The 19,011-nt window shown below is 43.0% G+C and overlaps 1 protein-coding gene across 2 annotated transcripts; it reads right to left on the reverse strand.

Moving 5' to 3' along the window:
• Positions 1 to 1,623: 1,623 nt before the first annotated feature.
• On the reverse strand, positions 1,624 to 18,631 carry MPHOSPH10 (M-phase phosphoprotein 10). 2 transcript variants are annotated; one of them, XM_082386359.1, is made up of 11 exons: positions 18,456 to 18,631; positions 15,792 to 16,470; positions 15,085 to 15,239; positions 14,387 to 14,558; positions 12,157 to 12,298; positions 11,293 to 11,360; positions 9,712 to 9,849; positions 6,084 to 6,194; positions 3,464 to 3,571; positions 2,222 to 2,452; positions 1,624 to 1,858 (listed from the first exon to the last, which is right to left on the reverse strand). In XM_082386359.1, exons 1-11 carry the CDS (start codon positions 18,542 to 18,544, stop codon positions 1,709 to 1,711), a joined length of 2,043 nt encoding a protein of 680 aa, XP_082242485.1. In that variant the 5' UTR covers positions 18,545 to 18,631; the 3' UTR covers positions 1,624 to 1,708. The 2 variants fall into 2 exon arrangements, with proteins under 2 accessions (XP_082242485.1, XP_082242484.1); XM_082386358.1 differs by lacking the exon at positions 18,456 to 18,631 and adding an exon at positions 18,338 to 18,430.
• Between the last annotated feature and the right edge of the window lie 380 nt (positions 18,632 to 19,011).

Raw genomic sequence — 19,011 nt, forward strand, 5'->3', positions numbered from 1 at the left:
ACTATATATAAAATAGATAACCAACAAGGACCTACTCTATAGCACAGGGAACTATACTCAGTATTTTGTAATAACCTATAATGGAAGAGAATGTAAAAAAAGAATATATACATACACATATATGTAACTGAATCACTTTGCTGTACATGTGAAACACACACAACACTGTAAATCAACTATATTCCAATAAAAGTTAAAAAAATAATAATCAAGGGAAAGAGAACTAAGCTAGCCATGAGTGGGAACTGGAAAACTTTTTTGTTTTGTTTAAATATTTATTTATTTATATGGCTGCATCAGGTCTTAGTTGTGGCACGCGGGATCTTCGTTGGCATGCAGGATCTTCGGCTGCAGCATGTGGGATCTAGTTCCCTGACCGGGGATCAAACCCGGGTCCCCTGTATTGGGAGCGCGGAGTCTTAGCCACTGGACCACCAGGGAAGTCCCCAAACTGTTTTTAGGAAGAAAATAGCAACTCCTAGGGCCACTCCAATCACCACTAAAAATCCTGACACTTTCACTAAGGCTAGAGGGAGACCAGGTGGTTACTCCAACTGTTTTGTTTAGAAGACAAAGGCACATGAGGGGAGAGAACTGTGTCCTGAATAAGACCTGAAATAAATGACAGTTCAGTACTGACTGGGGCACCCTGAGGGGCCAGCTCCTGTGTCAGCAGGACCGCAGACCACAGACCTGCAGGCTGCTGACGGCTGTGACTGTCCCGCTGATGATGAAACAGAAGGGCTTTCGCTACTGCTTCAGCTTCAGCTTTGTTCTCATCCTCTACCCACGTAGAGGCTTAAGGCATTTCTACCAAAAGCATAATGTGAGGGCTCCCCTGGTGGTGCAGTGTTGAGAACCCGCCTGCCATTGCAGGGGACACGGGTTCGATTCCTGGTCTGGGAAGATCTCACATGCCGCGGAGCAACTAAGCCCGTGCGCCACAACTACTGAGCCTGCACTCTAAAGCCCATGAGCTACAACTACTGAGCCCACATGCCACAACTACTGAAGCCTGCGTGCCTAGAGCCCGTGCTCCACAACAAGAGAAGCCACAATGAGAAGCCTGTGCACCGCAACAAGGAGTAGCCCCCACACGCCACAACCAGAGAAAAAGCCTGCGCGCAGCAACAAAGACCCAACGCAGCCAGAAACAATAAATAAATAAAATAAAATAATAAAATAAATTTTTTAAAAAAGCATAATGTGAGACCCTATCAGACAAAAGGTGGTCTTCCCTGGGTGGGAGGTTGAGACAGGGAGCACCCGGTGGTTGTGGAAGGCTCCGAGGACCGCCAGTCTGTCCTCCCAGCAAGCTCACCTCCTCTCACATGACATGAGATCACTTCCTAAGGGGAAGAATGTAAGGCACACACATGGAAATCCCACTGTTCTGTGAAAGGATGACAGAGCAGTGGGAGAAGAAAATCAAGGCCTCTTGAAGACACGTGAGGACCTCCGCTGTGGACAGCTGGCTGTGATGGGGTTCCCAGCCTGCAGGCCCACTCCCTCACCGGCCGGGCCTGGGGTGGGCACACTGTGGGGAGGGTCTGGGAAGAGAGGTCTCGCCACATACCCAGATGAAGGCTTGCTCTTCTCAAACATCTGCCGTCCATGCAAAGAAAAGTTCTCCAAAATTTTATTACAAAACAGAACAATGACAGAATATAAGCTTACATGTTACTATTTACATTATATGCAAAATCTATTACAGCTTTAATTTATGAACAGAAATATCCTGTTTTTTCTCCTTTTTCTTCTCTGTTCTCTTTGCATCATTTATTTGCATTTTTACTTGATCTTGTAATTTAGAGAAGAATGCTTGTGATGATTTTAAGGCTTTGTCTTTACCTTCATCCTGCAATTAAAAATAATACAAGTTCATGTTGTAAGACGTGTGCTTAAAGACGAAAAAAACCAAATGATTAGAACAGGGCATCAAAGTATAAATATAAAAAAGAACTAGACAAGATTATGAAAACTTACACCAGTTAGTGCAGAGATATTATATACATTTTACGCTGCAACAATGGTCTCACAATGTCAGGTGACCGTGAGGACCCTGCATTAGAAACCCGGCCAGTCCCCACGGCCTCTCCCGTCCCCTCCCCTCCGCAGGTGGGCAGCAGTGGCTGGCTCGGTTACTCCGCCACCCAGATCACCTAAAGCTTGCCATCCGCTCCCCCTTCCCCCTCCAGCAGCTTTCCTGCCCCATCCTCACCTTTAACAGTGAAGCTTTGCCTGTCTTGGTCAGCTGTTTTAACTTCTCGGAAGCTATTGCTTTGGTGTATTTCCCTGCTCGGTCTGGGTTGCTCTTTTCAAGAAGTCTTCTCCGCTTTTCTTTCTCCTTTATTTTCAAATGCTTTTGATATTTCTTTTTCCTCCTTTCTCGTTTCTTGTCTGTAGCTGTTTTCTCAGCAGCTGTTTTTGTATCTCCAGCTTTATTTTTCTCCTATTGAAAAACAACCATAAACACACTCATTAATCTAACCTAACAACTCAGGAAATTAGAAGAGAAGCAACTCCACGGAATGTGGATGATGGGCTGTACACCAACGGCCGAGTGTGAGAAGGAGAGCATCCCCGCCTACACTCTGAAGGGCTCTGGTCACTCAGCTCTCTAAGACCCAGGCTGCGTTCTCTGACGGCGACAGTTCAGTCCCAACACTCCTTCACAAAGGCAGCCTGGAGAGCAGGAGCGTCAGGCTGTCCCTCCTGGAGAAGCACGGAGACCCCAGCCGGGGCTGCAGTGACCTGCCCGCAGCAGCCCAGCTCTGAGCTGCTGGCAGCCATGGGGGGCTGACGGCAGGAAACCTAGCTGGTGAGGGTCCATTTCCTCCCTTTTCTCTTCTGCTGCCAGCCCAGCCTAGCAGAGGTGGCAGAGGCTGTGAAGGGGTGAGTGTGGGCGGAGCAAAGCAAATGAGCACAAAAAAGGAGGGCCGTGCTGCCAGGCGCCAGGAGGCCGAGGCCCCGGCAGAAGCCACCATTACTGTGCAAGGCGAGAGCTCCCATGCTCACAAGGCAGGGACAGCCTGCATGTGGTATGTCCAACTCCTTCCAAGATCCAAATGCTGTTACTGATAAGCATTACATGGATACAACACAAAGGGGGAAATGCTGATTAATATCAAAGGATTGCTAAATATATGCAGTTTGTTTTAAACCTAACACCTAAGCTAACATCTAATTAACCTCAAACTTCTAATATTCAAACTGAATTATAACAAGATACTGATGTTGGATATTTACAATTAGTTTTATAATATTTCTCAATCTGTATCTCATAATAATACCTGATTACAGAAGACTCATATTTGAATATTCTATATTATTAATTTGATTATACTTGGAAACTGCTGAGATATGTTAGAATAAAGACTACAAGCTCAAGCTTAAATGGAGATCTGACTATAAACGACCAACTTATAAACAGATATTTAAAGCTTCAACACTGTCTTCTCACCTTGACTTCCTCTGGGGCCAGGAGTGCTGCATCGCTGACACTCACTGGGGCGACCTCCTCCATGGTGACGGCTGGCAGATTCGACACAACTTTAATCTCTGGAACAGGCTAGAAAAGAGACAACACACTTAACAGGAAGTCAGAAGTGGTCCTCACATAAAATATTTAAATTGTGAACCTACTGAAGTGTAATACATACAATACTTCATGGAGATTATTTCTATACTTTTGCAGGACACGTCTGCCATATTCAAACACACGTTCTTTCATCTGTTAGTAAATTATTTCCACCTGCCATGTAGGTGTATATTCTCAAACAATCCTATCCACCATTTAACAGAATCTATTGGTGTCTGTAAGTGTTATCTTGCCTTTGGTTATAGGAAATAAAGCTCACTATAAGAAATACATGGAAAGAGCTGCTAGGAAAGGTGCTTATCAGAACAACATGTTCCAGCAACTAAAAACAGATGTTATAAAGAGAAATATGAAATGATACTAAGTTGTTTTGGAAAATGAAGACAGTACTGAAATAAATACAACCTACAAATTATAAAAACAGGAGGAAAGAATACAACACTAACTGAAGGGCCATTTGTTTGTCGTTTAGTTTTTTTTTTATTCTTGAAAGAACTGCCCACGGGATTCAGAAATTACCATGGTTGCATCCCACTCACGGTGTCATGGAAGACTTACACTACTGCTCTGTACACTAGTCCTGCTCATCTCGATGCGGGGGCAACGGGGTCCGCAGCGGAGTAAAGGATGAAGTGGGAAAGAGTAGGTGTCCTGAGCGAACACAAGACTGAGCCCCAGGAGACCGGGCTCTGTCCCAAAGCACAGCGCTGCCCGCCTCACAAGCTCACTTTCCCATCACAGTCCTGCCCACGTTCCAGTTAACTCGGCAGATATGCACCCCAGGATCCTTCATAAGGAACAAAAACAAGCCCTGAAGACGAAAGGGTCCTGGACTCTAAATAAGAGGAGAATGTGAGAGTGTGAAAGAAATCATCTCCTCCCCTGGACCGCTGTTCATTTACTTATTAGGAGCGCTGTGTTCCATTCCACAATTTAAAGAGAAATATGGAGAAAATGGAGACAACCCAAAAAATAACAGAGACTGATGACTGGTTAACAGTCACGGAGATGGCTTGTGAAATACCAACCTGAATACGAAAAAAGCAATATCAAGAGGAAGCCAGACCAGAAATGACATTTCTGACAAGGAAAAAAATAAGAAAGGCTTTTATACTGTGGCCCAAGATTCCAAGGGATGTCTGAGGACTTCCCCATAGCCGGCTCCAGGCTGGTGTGACGAACACAGCCGCAAAAAAAACACAACTGTGGGGCTTGAAGACGAGTAGTGAGCAATGAACCATCCACCAATGAGCGCACCTGTGCCACGGGGCTATGAGGGAGAAGGGCAGAGACAGATGCGGGAAGAGGAGGTGTCAAACCTGAGACCCTACAGATGGAAGAGCCCGGAGGGAAGGGCCTGGAGGGAAGGAAGGAGACCAGGGTGGCCGGGGAGCAAACCACGGGGACCAGAGGGATGGGAAGGAGTCACGTCCCACGGGGCCTTGTAAGGAGGGAAGGGATCGCATTCTCCACATGAGTAAGACCTCTCCACAGCAGGACCTGCTGGCCGAGAAGGTGGAGACATCCCTCTCCTCTCTTCACCTGCTCACTATACACGGTCAGACCAAGCACTCTGAGACTCTCAAGATGGGCCCCACCACCAAAAACGTACCATCATGTAAAGGACACCAAGATTAAACAAAAACAAAGAAGCAGGTGATGACCAAATACTCACACAGGAAAAGTTACCTGACCATCAAAGGATCGGAAAGGACCTCGGAGGTTACCACCTCCTCTGTACAGACAGAACGTTAGGCAATTTGCCTACATCACGAAGCCACTGAGGGGCAGACAGACTCGGGTCTCTGACTCTGGACTAGCCCTTGACGCTCGACATCCCACTTCCAGACGACACAAGTGACCCCAGGGGGCAACGGGTGAGCAAGTGCCAGAAGGCTGGTGCAGCACGTTTTGCAGGCTCGCAGAAGCTGGTGAGCAGGAGGGAGCTGAGGAGCAGATGAGCGCTGAGCTGTCTGGGCGGGGGTCGCAGAGGCAGAGGGGGAACAGCACGCAGCGGGGGGAGCAAGGGCCCAGGAGTTAGGGCTCACCCCCCACCCCGAAGCCTCGGTGTCCGCATCTGCAAACTGGAAGGAGTAGTATCTGCCTCAGGTTCTGTGGGTTAAGAGTTAGTGGACATGACAGACCTGATCTGACAGGTGGCAGGTGCTCAGTAAACGCCAGGGACAGACACCACACCCGCTCCCAAGACCATCACACAAGCAACCAGAGACCAGACAAGGAAGAAGGGTGGGAAATGAGGAGACCCTGTGGCTAAGGCCAAGGGTCTGGCAGGGACCAGCAGGGCGGAGCCAGAACTGTCATGGGACCAGACACGAGCCTTCCTCATGGGAGGCCCTGCCTGTAATTTATGGGGAATTCCTGCAGGTTTGTATCCTGAAACCAAATAAAGCACGAGTCTCACAAAAACTCAAAGAGGAATCACATCTGCTCTGCCTGTTCACTGAGATGTAAACACACTTACCGGCTTAGGGATGAAATGGAAGTTTGAGAGGGCATCCAATTTTAAGAAGAGGGAATCCATCATCTTCTGAATTTCTACATGCTCTGGATTTTCTTCCTCTGCTGTTTTTTGCTTAGGAAATAAGTTCAACATTATCAGACTAAGCAGCGTCACAGGTATCACAGGACAAAACACTCAAGGCCGATAAGAGTATCACCAGTTTCTCGTCGCCAGGCTTCAGCTCCAAAGAAACATTCCAAGGCAAGATCGAAGTCACCAATACCAGGGCGGCGCTAGCACCCACCCAAGAAGAAACATGACGTGCACTTGAGAAGCTGTCGCAACCATACCACTAACATTTAGAACGTACAATTTAGTTCCCTTGATGTTTACTTCTGTCAGTAACTAAACTACTCCCACTAGGATGGCTATTTAAAAAGAAACAAAACAGAAAATAACAAGTATTGTCCAGGTTGCGGACGGACCGGAACCCTTAGGCAGTGCTGGTGGGAACGTAAAATGGTGCAGGCACAGTGGAAACGAGTCTGGCAGTGCCTCCAAAAGTTAAACAGAGAATCACCATAGGAGCAGCAATTCCACTTTTAGGTATATGCCCAAGGGAATTAAAGCAGGTACTCAAACAAGTACATGGACACACATGTCCATGGCTGCATTATTCACAAAAGGCAGAAACAGCCCAAATGCTCATCAACCGGTGACTGCATCAGTAAATCGTGGTACACACACAACAGAACACTATTCAGCTATAAAAAAGGGGATAAATTACAGACACGTCACAATCCTGAAACATTAAGCTAAATGAAAGGCATCAGACACAAAAGGTCACATGTTGTATGACTCCATTTATATGAAATATCTAGAGTAAGTAAATCCACAGAGACTGAATGCAGATCGGTGGCTGTCAGGGGCAGGGTGACTGAGTAACCGGGAGTAACTGCTTAGTGGGTGTGGGGTTTCATTTTGGGGCGATGAAAATGTTTTTGAATTAGATACAGGTAGTGGTGGCACGACACCATGAATGCCCCTGAACTGCCCTCTTTAAAATGGTTAATTTGTTATGTGAATCACAACTCAATTAAAAACAAGAAACAAAGCAAAAAACAAAACTAAGGAGTTAATGAAGATTTTGTAAAATTATCCAAGTATTCATTTGGATTGCAGGGACAAATGTATATGTAATTTGTTAAAGATTTTTTCTGATTAAATCACACTGGAAAAAATTGACAGCAGTTTTCAATCCACTAAGAAAAGGTAAATTTCATACTTCTCTTTCCCCATGCCCAAAATGCTATTCTAAGAGGCCAAAATTTTTTGTTTGGTTACTTATTGATGAACCCATGAAAAACCACTACCACCACTACCACTCACCACTGGGAAGCAACTGGCTCTTTACCCCGGTTACCCTAATGCCAGAGACACACCCAGGTCTGTGTGTCCAGTGTCTGTCAGTGCCCCCTTCCAGCCATGTCCAAGCACATACTACTGCTTTTTACTCCTTAAACTTAACACAGGGGCTTCCTTGGTGGCGCAGTGGTTGAGAATCTGCCTGCCAATGCAGGGGACATGGGTTCGAGCCCTGGTCTGGGAAGATCCCACATGCCGCGGAGCAACTAGGCCCATGAGCCACAATTACTGAGCCTGCGTGTCTGGAGCCTGTGCTCCGCAACAAGAGAGGCCACGATAGTGAGAGGCCCGCACACCGTGATGAAGAGTGGTCCCCACTTGCCGCAACTGGAGAAAGCCCTCGCACAAAAATGAAGACCCAACACAGCCATAAATAAATAAATAAATAAATAAATTTTTAAAAACTCAACTTCATGCCCATTTAAAAAAAAAAAACTTAACACGTTTTAAAATCCTAACCATGTCCTTTGCCCTCATCCCAGGTTATATCTGTGAAATAATGCATCTGACATCCAGCATCTTCCTGACACACACAGATCTAAGGGTTAAGGTTCATTCACATGCTGTTTATCAGCACTCTGCTTATTCCCTCCAGGGCAGCTGCCAAACTTCAGGAAATTCAGATCATCCTTGCCAGACTAACTCTTAATGGAATGAATGAGTCTAGGATTAGCCTAAATTGAGTCCACACTCAAAAACTTGTGAACTGGCTGCTGATGTCCAAGACAGAAATAAAACTATCATTTAAAGACCTGATACGAGCTACGTAATTTCATTTTTACCTCTCATGGTTACCAAATACTTTCTGTATTTACTGAATCTCCTCATAGTAGCTGGATTTTCACTAAGCATTGACTGAGGTTGTACACATCTCCCTTCAACTACCACCTTGGGTGGCAAGGCAGCGGGGAAAAATTTTAATTCCAATCCTTCCAGTTCTTCAGCTTCACAGTGGCATTAGGGCCCTATCTGCTGGTGCTGCCTAAGTGGCATTAATTAACAAAATCTGGATGGAATCTTAAATGCTCTTGCAGAATAAAAATGCCACCTCATCCCCAGGCACATACTGACCACATTCCCAGCAAATCAAATGTGAAGGAATAATTCAATTTGTTATACTGGGAATACAACATTTTTGGAAATATGACTTTGTCCTATTTAACTATAAGTATTTTTTTAACACTCTAAGTAAAAAGAAACAACAACCAAAAACTCACCAGACCTAAATACACGAAGGAATTCACAAATAATCTTATAAAATTTATCAACAACTTCTAAAGCACAAATAAAAAATGGTTTTTAAATTGTAGCATAATTTCTGGAAAGTTAATAATGAGCTGTGAATGTTCATTGCAGCTCTATTTACAATAGCCAGGACATGGAAGCAACCTAAATGTCCATCGACAGATGAATGGATAAAGAAGATGTGGCACATATATACAGTGGAATATTACTCAGCCATAAAAAGAAATGAAATGGAGGTATTTGTAATGAGGTGGATGGAGTTAGAGTCTGTCATACAGAGTGAAGTAAGTCAGAAAGAGAAAAACAAATACAGTATGCTAACACATATATACGGAATCTAAGGAAAAAAAAAAAAAAAAAGGCCATGAAGAACCTAGTGGCAAGATGGGAATAAAGACACAGACCTACTAGAGAATGGACTTGAGGATATGGGGAGGGGGAGGGGTGAGATGTGACAAAGTGAGAGAGTGTCATGGACATATATACACTACCAAACATAAAATAGATAGCTAGTGGAAGCAGCTGCATAGCACAGGGAGATCAGCTCTGTGCTTTGTGACCACCTAGAGGGGTGGGATGGGGAGGGTGGGAGGGAGGGAGATGCAAGAGGGAAGAGAAATGGGAACATATTGTATATGTATAACTGATTCACTTTGTTATAAAGCAGAAGCTAACACACCATTGTAAGGCAATTTTACTTCAATAAAGATGTTTAAAAAAAAAAAAAAAAATAATGAGCTGTGAAAGTATCAGGTGACCAATGAGTAACTGCAAAACAAATCCCCTCTGCCCCTGACACTCAGTGGGAACACTACATCCCCTCTATTCCTAGCATGCTCTGTCTCACACTAAACAAGGTGACCCCAAAGTTCAAGACTTCGGTATTTCACACATTTTGACGAGCAGGCAGAACCTGCAGAGGTGGTTCTCCACCTCTCCTCCTTGAAAGACAACGGCTTTGCCTTAGCAGCATCCTTACCTGGTTGAGTTTGATGTACTCCTGTTCATAAATTTCAGCAAGGCTCAACTTACTCTTCTCATGGTCCAGTGTTAAACGCTTTTTATACTCATATGCATCCTCTTTAGGTTTTTCTTTACGTACGACATCATCCCAAGCCTAAAATATGAAAGACACACATAACAAAAATTGACAGATAAAATCTGTAACTTCTTTCTAGGCTCCCTTAAGAATCTTCCTCTGGACGGACTTCCCTGGTGGTGCAGTGGTTAAGAATCTGCCTGCCAGGACACAGGTTCGACCCCTGGTCAGGGAAGATCCCACATGCTGCGGAGCAACTTAGCCCATGCGCCACAACTACTGAGCCCACACTCTAGAGTCTGCAAGCCACAACTACTGAGCCCACGCGCCCAAACTACTGAAGCCCACGGGCTTAGAGCCTGTGCTCCGCAACAAGAGAAGCCACCGCAATGAAGAGTAACCCCAGCTCGCCGCAACTGGAGAAAACCTGCGTGCAGCAACGAAGACCCAACGCAGCCAAAAATAAATAAATAAATAATAAAATAAAATAAATTAAAAAAAAAAAGAATCCGCCTGCCAATGCAGGGGACACGGGTTCGATCCCTGGTCTGGGAAGAACCCACATGCCACAGAGCAACTAAGCCTGTGTGCCACAACTACTGAAGCCCGCACGCCTAGAGCCCGTGCTCTGCAACAAGAGAAGCCACCGCAGTGAGAAGCCTGTGCGCTGCAACAAAGACCCAACACAGCCAAAAATAAATAAATAAATAAATTTAAAAAAAAAAAAAAAAAAGAATCTTCCACTGGAATGTTGATTATCTTTCCAGAGTGAGCAAAAGCAAACAGCAGCAAAAAGGAAGTCATTTTCACCATCTGAAATGACTACTCAAGTCACAGTAAGTATTATGCAGAGAGGGCATCACTCAAGTACCCTTTTTTGTTTTAAATACGTCTGTCTCCTGGTTACCAACTTGAACTCCACTATTTCTCATCGTGGTTTGCTCAACAGTCAAGACAAGAGTTTGCTTCATTTCAAATTTAAAGATTTTCTGCATACAGTACCCATCCTTCAAACCCTTCCCATTTTAAACAAACAAACACATGTTATAAAGCCATCTCGGGACTTCCCTCGTGGTCCAGTGGTTAAGACTCCTCGCTCCCAATGCAGAGGGCCTGGGTTCAATCCCTGTTTAGGGAACTAGATCCTGCATGCCACAACTAAGACCCGATGCGGCCAAATAAATAAACATTAAAAGAAAAAAAAAAGCCATCTCTTGGTGTACGTGTCATGTACCCAAGTTTTACTCTAAGTTTACAAAATAAGATCTAGTTTTAAACAAAAACTCTTTGGTCACCCCATTCTCCTCAGGCACGACACCCGTCTTTGTTGTGTGACGGCAGTGACCCACACAACAAAGGCCAAAGACACTTCTGGTGTAGACTTAGGGCTTTTAAGTGAAGAAGTGATAGAACAAATACTCTATGAAAATAAAGAGTGTTATTCCTACTCCCAAAATATTCTTACATATTTCTAAACATTTCAGTGAATTTTGAATTAAGTTAAATTTCATTCTTACTGACCTGATCTTTTATCCTCTGCTTAATGATATCTTCTAGTTGAAAAGTGGTTTCCTCTGTGATCACAGGTGCTAAAGGAAACAGGATATGTACTCATTAGGTATACAGAAACTAAGCAGTGGTTCGAAAAGGGTGGTCCTTGAACCGCAGCATCACCCCCATCTGGGAACGTGTTAGAAATGCGAATTCTTGGGCCCACCCCACACCTCCTAAATCAGAAAGTGAGGAAGAAAAAGGGATACCTGTGTGTGTTTTAACTAGTCTTTCTGATGCTCCCTGCAATTTGAGAACCACAAAACTACAAAATACATACGGTAGCAAATGCTAACACTTTTAACCCATGCACCTGGGGACTTGCCCCCTCTTTTCCATTCTCTAGCACTAAATAAAATAGAAATTCATTTTGACTTAACGGATACAAGAAAGAATGCAACGAGATAATCAGGGTTCTGGCTGGAATCACTGGACAATGACAGCAGGCGCTGTAGGCAGATCACTAGCAGGACTGATTACGGACTATACATTAGGCATCACTAGTATATTAGTAATTCTTGGGTAGATTAATGGTATTGTGGCTGTACAGGGGAATGTCTTAGTTCTTAGAAAAAAATAAAAGTACTTAGGACTAAAGTGTCATGATATTGACTACTTACTTTCAAATGAGAAAGCAAATATGGCCAAAACTTAACTATTGAATCCAGCTGAATGGCATTCATATGTCCACTGTACTATTTTTTCAACTTTTCTATATGTTTACAAGTTTTTAAAATAAAAAGTTTGGGGAAAAGAAATATTACTCCACATCTATGAAAACCACAGAAAAGGCACAGACACGAACAGCTGCAGGAGCCCGGTGGCTGCACGCACCCACACGGATGGCGTGGTCGAAGTGCAGGGTCTCTTCTAGGAGGCTGTTCTCGGGCCGCTTCTGTGCTGTCACTTCCCCTTGGAGTTGCCAAGGTTTCTTTTCCAACAACTGTTTTTCCAAAGATGCAATTTTTTCATTCATCTAAGAGACAAAAAGAGTTACTACATGTTTAGGGAAGAAAACCAGACTTATAGTTGAGTAAAAGCAACTAATATTTTTAACAGTGGGAGAGCAAGAAATGTACTGTTCCTGAACGCAATTCTGTTTTGTCCTTGCCATCTTTTAATGATGCCAGTAGTGACCTCCTATTCCCGTCCCGAGGTGGGATGAGGAGCTGTGGATGACCTCTTTCCCCCACTGATTTGGAATGCCATGTTTATAATTTACTTACTTCTCCCAGCAGCATTTGGGTATATTTCTGGGCTCTGTTCTAGTCAAACGACCTATTTATTCACAAGCCACTATCAATTTTAATTATTAGAGCATTCCAAGACTAAGTAATTTTTTATTAGAACATCAATATTTGATGGAGCCTGACCCTCCTGACTCCACACCCACAATCCAAATTATCTCTGACTTCTAAAAAGGCAGCATCTATAATGACTTCACAGTGTATAAAATGCCAGCCTTTTCAGCTACCTTACTGAATTATTTTTCCTAATAGCTTTTCAATTCATCTGCTTGGTTTTTCTAGTATTCTCTGCAAATATTAATGCTTTCACTTCAGTTTTTCTCACCTCTTATCATTTTCTTTTGTAGTTGTCCTGGCTAAATAACACTTCTACAAGAATCTTAAGTAACAGTGGAAACAGTAATAGTGGTAATGGGAATAGTCTTATTCTTGATTTTAAAGGGATGTTTCTAGAATTCTACCATTAAGCATGATGGCACCTTTTGGCTAGATGTGTTTGTATTTCACTAGAAGTTAAAAAAAAAAAATTAGGAATGGATATTGAATTTTATTAAATGTCATTTTTGACATATATGGAGGTGACCATATGGTTTTTCTCCTTAACCTATTATAACAAGTATTAAATTCATAGATTTCCTAATCCTGATTCAAGATGAGACCCACTTGGTTGTGGTAGCATTATTCTTTCATTGCGCTATTATGGATTTTTGCATCAATATTCGTAAGTGAGACTGTGCATGTTTTAATGTTACCTTTGTCAGGTTTGGGTATTCATGTTACAATAGCTTCACAAGAAAAGTCTGGAAGCTTTACTCTTTATATGTTGGAACTAATCAAACGGCACTAAATTATCTACTTCTTGAAGGTTTGATATAATTCCCCAGTAAAACTAAACCTGCTTCTCTTTTTTTTTTTGCAGGGGTGTGGGGAGGGAAGGACACTAACTCAAGAACAAAGTTCATATTTTCTTTCAATTTTTTTTTTTCTTAAGACTTTTTCTTCTGGGAACAATCTGACAATCATGTATTTAACTCAGATTCTCTTTTTTTTTTGGCTGCACCATGCAGCATGTGGGATCTTAGCTCCCCAACCAGGGATCAAACCCGCGACCCCTGCAGTGGAACTGTGGAGTCTTAACTGCTGGACCACCAAGGAAGTCCCCCCAGATTCTCTTTTTAAAATGATTCTTTTGATATCCTTGGTATCTTTGGTTATTTGCCTAGTCTCACTTCGAATTGTGTGATCTAATTTTAAGATAGTTAAATGATAAAAGCCAAATGTTTGGAGCCAGGCTGTATCTATTATTTTCAAATAACATTTTGTTCGTCTGAAATTGTCACAAGGAAATAATTTTTATCGACTTTGGAAGATGTGTTTGAGATGGTATTAGTTAAAATTCTGGCTACTTGGCAACTCGCAGAAGCCATTTGAGGTAGGCAGTATCCTTAAGAGCAGGTGAAACAGTTACCAGGAGAGGCTCACAGGACAGCTAGTTAGGAAAAACATGCCCCAGATATAAAGACAGCACGGAGAAAGAAAAGAAACAAGTTTTACAGATGGGCCCCAGATTGAAAGCCACAGGTTGGGAAATGCAGCATTGATTTTTGCAAATTAGTTGCTTCCCACATGGTTATCTCTATACAGTGTGCTACAGAAAGCGGCTGCAAGATTTTTGTTTTGGTTTTTTTTTTAAGGATAGTTAAGTGTTCCACCAAAAAAACCACAAAAAACAAAACAGGGTAGATTAGTTAGTAGTCTGTGATTTCCACAGTCATGTTAAGCATATGAAAAAATCCCTTAAAATTCCTAATTATTACCTTTTCCTGTCTTATTTCAAAAGAGGATTTGACTTCATCAGAGTCTTTCTGTACATTTAAGACATTTGTATCTTCAGTTTCCTCATCATCTGGCAAAGCAAATGTCACTCTTTTCAAGGTTTCTTCATGTTGTTTACTGTCTCCACTTTCTTCAAGGTCATTATCTTCATCCCTGTAAGACCAAAACACTTATGAAAGGAAACACACCACTTTCCATTAGAAAAACAAAAAGAAACAAACTTAGTAATTAAAGTTCTTCTTTTGTAGACTTAACGCAATTAAATATTCAGAACTTCTAAAGTCGTTCAGTTACTAAGGAACAGAAGGAATTATTTAGGTGAAACAGAACAAAGTGTCCAAAATACAGAAAACAAATTTTTCATCAATCTATAATACAAACTTATCTCACCTAAGTAACAACAGGGTATTTTTACTGACACAAAAAAACAAATCAGAGCTCCTGGTAAGAAGGGTTTGCGTGCTAGTGCCAGTGACGCTTACCTGCACTAGATCATCTCTGACGTCCCTTCAAATTTGGAGACTTTCCTCTGGCTATCCTGAGATTCTCTGATCTTAGAGAATCTACTCTCTGATCTTAGAGAATCCCAGTTCTTAGGACAATCACAGCTGACAACTAGGAGTACACAAATAGGATTGGGTACCTCCAGCTTACAGTGTAAAGGATTCAAAATACTCACATCTCAGAAAAGCTTTCTTCTCCTTCTTCAGCAATTTCTTCCTCTTCACTTGAAGCCAGTTCATCACCATCATCATGGACACTTGCTATGTCTTCATCACTTTCAACTGGATCAAAGAAATCTTTGTACTTCAGGTTTCTGGAACTTTTACCTGACTAAAACATAAATACTTTTAAGACCTTAAACCAAGGATAGAAAAATACATTAAATCATGCATAAATGTGTATGCACACTGTACAGGGGAAATTGGCAACTAAAAACGCTACCATAAAACCCTAAGAACTATTAGACCACAACAAACTGAATGGCAGTATAGATTGATTTATGACTGATTAGATAGAGCATGATATTCTTCTCTCTAAATCTTCTAACTACAATTATTTCCAAAATATCCCTGCCTAAATAAAGTATACAAATGCCTTCCTTTCACTCTTATTTCTAGTGCTTGATGAAAATCCATGTTTGAGGGAAAATTCTGAATCTCTCTAACATGTGTGACTGTGGTTCTGAAGCTACAAAACAAGTATTCTGTGATAAGGAAACAATGACTTTGGTTTAAGTTTTCCAGTCTTTTTTTTTCAACTGATCTAAATATTTCACTTATGCCCTGGTGAGTTTTGAAGTATTTTAAACCTCTTCTGGAGAAACAGAACCCCATCTAATTTGAGGAGGCAGAAAGAATGCTCTGTCCTCTCCCAAAACTTTACCTTAAGATCCTGACTTCCAAACAGTCCTCCGTCTTCATCGGAATCGACATCTTCAAAAAAATCAATATCCTCCTCTTCTTCATCATCTTTTTGTTCCTCTTCCTTTTCTATGTTTTCTAAAAAGCTCTCCATTTCAGAGAGCTTGAAGAATTTATCATCTACTATGGACTTTTCTGTTGGTTTCCTAGGCACTTTGTTTTGCACCTTGCTCTGCTGTTCCAGTTTGCTGATATCAAAGTCAAGATCAGAGTCCTCATCACTGAAATCTGGGCTTTTCCTCAGATCCAATTTGCTTGAGCTTATAGCTCTCTCATCCTCTTCAGGATCATCACCACTCAGGTCTGACACTTTCTCTTTCTCCTCTTCCAAATCTTGTCCTACGTCCTCCTCGCCACCGGCCTCCATCTCTGAGGCATCCTCTTCACACTCCTGCACCTCATTCTCTGAGAGAAGACTGATGTCTTCATCTTTAATCGTTTCACTAACTACATTCTGGAAGTACTGTAAAATTGGTTCATTCTGCAATTCCAGTTGTTGCCAAATCTGCTCATCATCAAAATTATTTATCATCAGTCTTTGTAAAGGACTTCCACGTTTCCTGTCATTCTCTAGTATTTTATTAAAGTCATAAAGTGCTTTTGTTAAAGAAGTAAACTTTGATGCCAGTTCATCTTGAATGCTATTAAGGGGGCAGGGAGGAATTAGATTAGATTTATAATTATAGGTAACAATTTCACAGCACTCAGAATTTTTTTAAAAAGCCCAACTCTTGGGCAAAATCAAATTTTAAAAAAATTGAAGTATGGCTGATTTATAATATTATATTAGTTTCAGTGATTCAGTATTTTTACTGATTATACTCCATTAAAAGTTATTTCAAAATAATGGCCAAGACAATTCCGCTGCTATACAATATATTCTTGTTGTTTATCTATTTTATGCATAGTAGTTGGTATTTCTTAATCCCACACCCCTAACTTGCTCCCCCACACAACTGGTAACTACCATTTTGTTTTCTATATCTGTGAGTCTGTTTCTGTTCTGCTATATACATTCATTTGTATTACTTTTTAGATCCCACCATGTAAGTGATAACACACAGTATTTGTCTTTCTCTGTCTCTCTGACTGACTTCACCAAGCATAATATTCTCTAGGTCCATCCAGGTTGCTGCACATGAAATGTCAATTTTAAGTATGTATAGATTCTGACCCCCAACAGTGTATTATCCTGCCAAAGAACCAAATTAGTATATAAAAGGTGTCAACCAAGTATCTGTGAATCTGCTGTCTGGATTTTAGACAGGGAAACCATGACAGATCTATTTGCCTAAAGATAGAGAGTGAATCTTAACCTTAAATTCTCAACTCTGCTATATTACAGGCCACTCCATTCAGTCAGCCCATGGTCAACACTTGCTTTGGTAAGAGTGGTCAGAGAATACCTCGCTGAGGATGTGACATCTGAGATGATACCTATTTATAAGGAGACAGTCTTACAAAGCTGTGGAAACATGTACTCCAGGCAGAAGAAACAGCAAGAACAAATTTCCTAAGACAGAAACGCACTTGTTGAGTTTGAGGAGCAGAAAGCCCAGCTTGGCTGGAGTGCGGTGAAGGAGACAGAAGGGAAGGTTAGAGAGGTGAGTGGGAGACAGATCGTGAAGGTCTCAGACGTAAGAGTTTGTCATTTTAGAAGTGAAGGTTTTTAAGCAGAGAAGCAAAATGATTTAAATTTATGCTTTGGAAAAAAGGCCTGTCGAGGAAAAGGAATGAAATTAGGGTGATCAGGAGGCTGATGCAGGCATCCGGGCAAAGGATGCAGAACTGCGCTGGGATTACAGCTGTGAATATGGTGAGAAATAGTCAAATTCAGGATAGTATAGTTCGAAGAACTAACTGACAGGATTTGCTAATAACTGGATGTAGAACTGAGAAAAAAGGAAGACATCAAGGAAGTAGCTTAGTTTCGTGTCTGAAGGACTGGAAAGACAGAGGTGCTGCTCACTGTGATAGGGAAGGCAGGTGGTGAGCATGGGGAAAGGATCTCAGGGAGGGCAGAGGACAGGGAGAAAACAGAACCAACAGTTCATTTTGGATATACTAAATTTGAGATGCTGAGAGTGTATGGCTGTAGTTGCTGTGAGCCTCAAGGTCGGGTTTCAAATATAAATCTGAGAGCCATAATTTCCTAGATCTTTTCACAGTCTTTCAACAAAATACCACGAGCTCGTGCTGGGAAGGGAGACGAAAGACAGCCTTAACTCTCGAGAAGCTCAAGTCGTGGGGTGGATAGATAAGCGACAAGTTAATACTTGCAATTAAGTCTGATGAGTAAGTAAGCACTGGGTGCTCTGGGAGCACATGGACAAAAGAGCAATCCACCCGGTGCGTCTGGCGGGGGGGGGGGGGGGGGTGCGGCAACTGAGGCCTCGAAACAGTAATAACCCAGTTAGCTTGATTTCAACAGCACACGACTGGGAGATCCACACTACACAGCTCTTAACCATCTAAAAAAGTGTGATAGGCTAGGGGAGCGTAAACTACCTGAAATCTGAAGAAAAGGGAGCTCCCCTTCCCTTTGCCTTCCCCCTACTCCGGGGACCCGCAGCCCGCGCCCACGCGAGTCCTGAGCCGCACCAGAGCCCGGGCTCCGAGCACTTACGTGAGGAAGCATTCCGGGCGGTCGGTAGCTTTACCGACCTCCCTCAGGCACCTTTCCAGGGTCCGCCGACGCCACACTCGCGGGGCCATGGCTGCCTGCCGCTCGGAACACAGCGCTGCCTGCAAAGGAGGAGAGCCGCCCGGAAACCACGCCACAAAGACGCACCCCGCCCAACTGCAGCCGCGAGCCGAAGGTTCCGCAGCGAACAGGTTCCGGATCCACCCCCAGCCACAGCCAATGGTAGCCCGAGAACTTTCACCAAGGGGTGCGTGGGGGGTTGCGTGGGGGTGCGTGGGGCGGCTCGGAGGGGGGGGCGGGGCGGGAAACCGAAAATCGCCGTTGGTCAGCTCGATGAACTTTCTCCAAACTTTTTGTTTTGTATTTCTGAGGGGCCCACAGGAGGTGTCGCGTCCTCCTTTTAAGTTTCTGCTTTAGATGCACTCGGTGACTTCAATACGTTGTGTAGTAAAAGAGAGGACCCGCTCCCAACACCCACGGGAACGCAGCACCACTTGTCACGTCCCTAGCCTCGTCTGCCCCGCCCCTCCGGGCTCTC

Source organism: Balaenoptera borealis (assembly GCF_965194805.1).
Source record: "Balaenoptera borealis genome assembly, chromosome: 3".
NCBI lineage: Eukaryota > Metazoa > Chordata > Mammalia > Artiodactyla > Balaenopteridae > Balaenoptera > Balaenoptera borealis.

Excerpts from the sequence above, each read along its gene's own strand:
- MPHOSPH10 (XM_082386359.1), bottom strand. The coding sequence starts at position 18,544 with ATGGCCCCGCGAGTGTGGCGTCGGCGGACCCTGGAAAGGTGCCTGAGG. Across the intron at positions 14,559-15,084 it reads GAAGAAAGCTTTTCTGAGAT|GGATGAAGATAATGACCTTG; the intron begins GTGAGTATTTTG and ends TTGGTCTTACAG. Across the intron at positions 12,299-14,386 it reads TTGAAATAAGACAGGAAAAG|ATGAATGAAAAAATTGCATC; the intron begins GTAATAATTAGG and ends TTTGTCTCTTAG.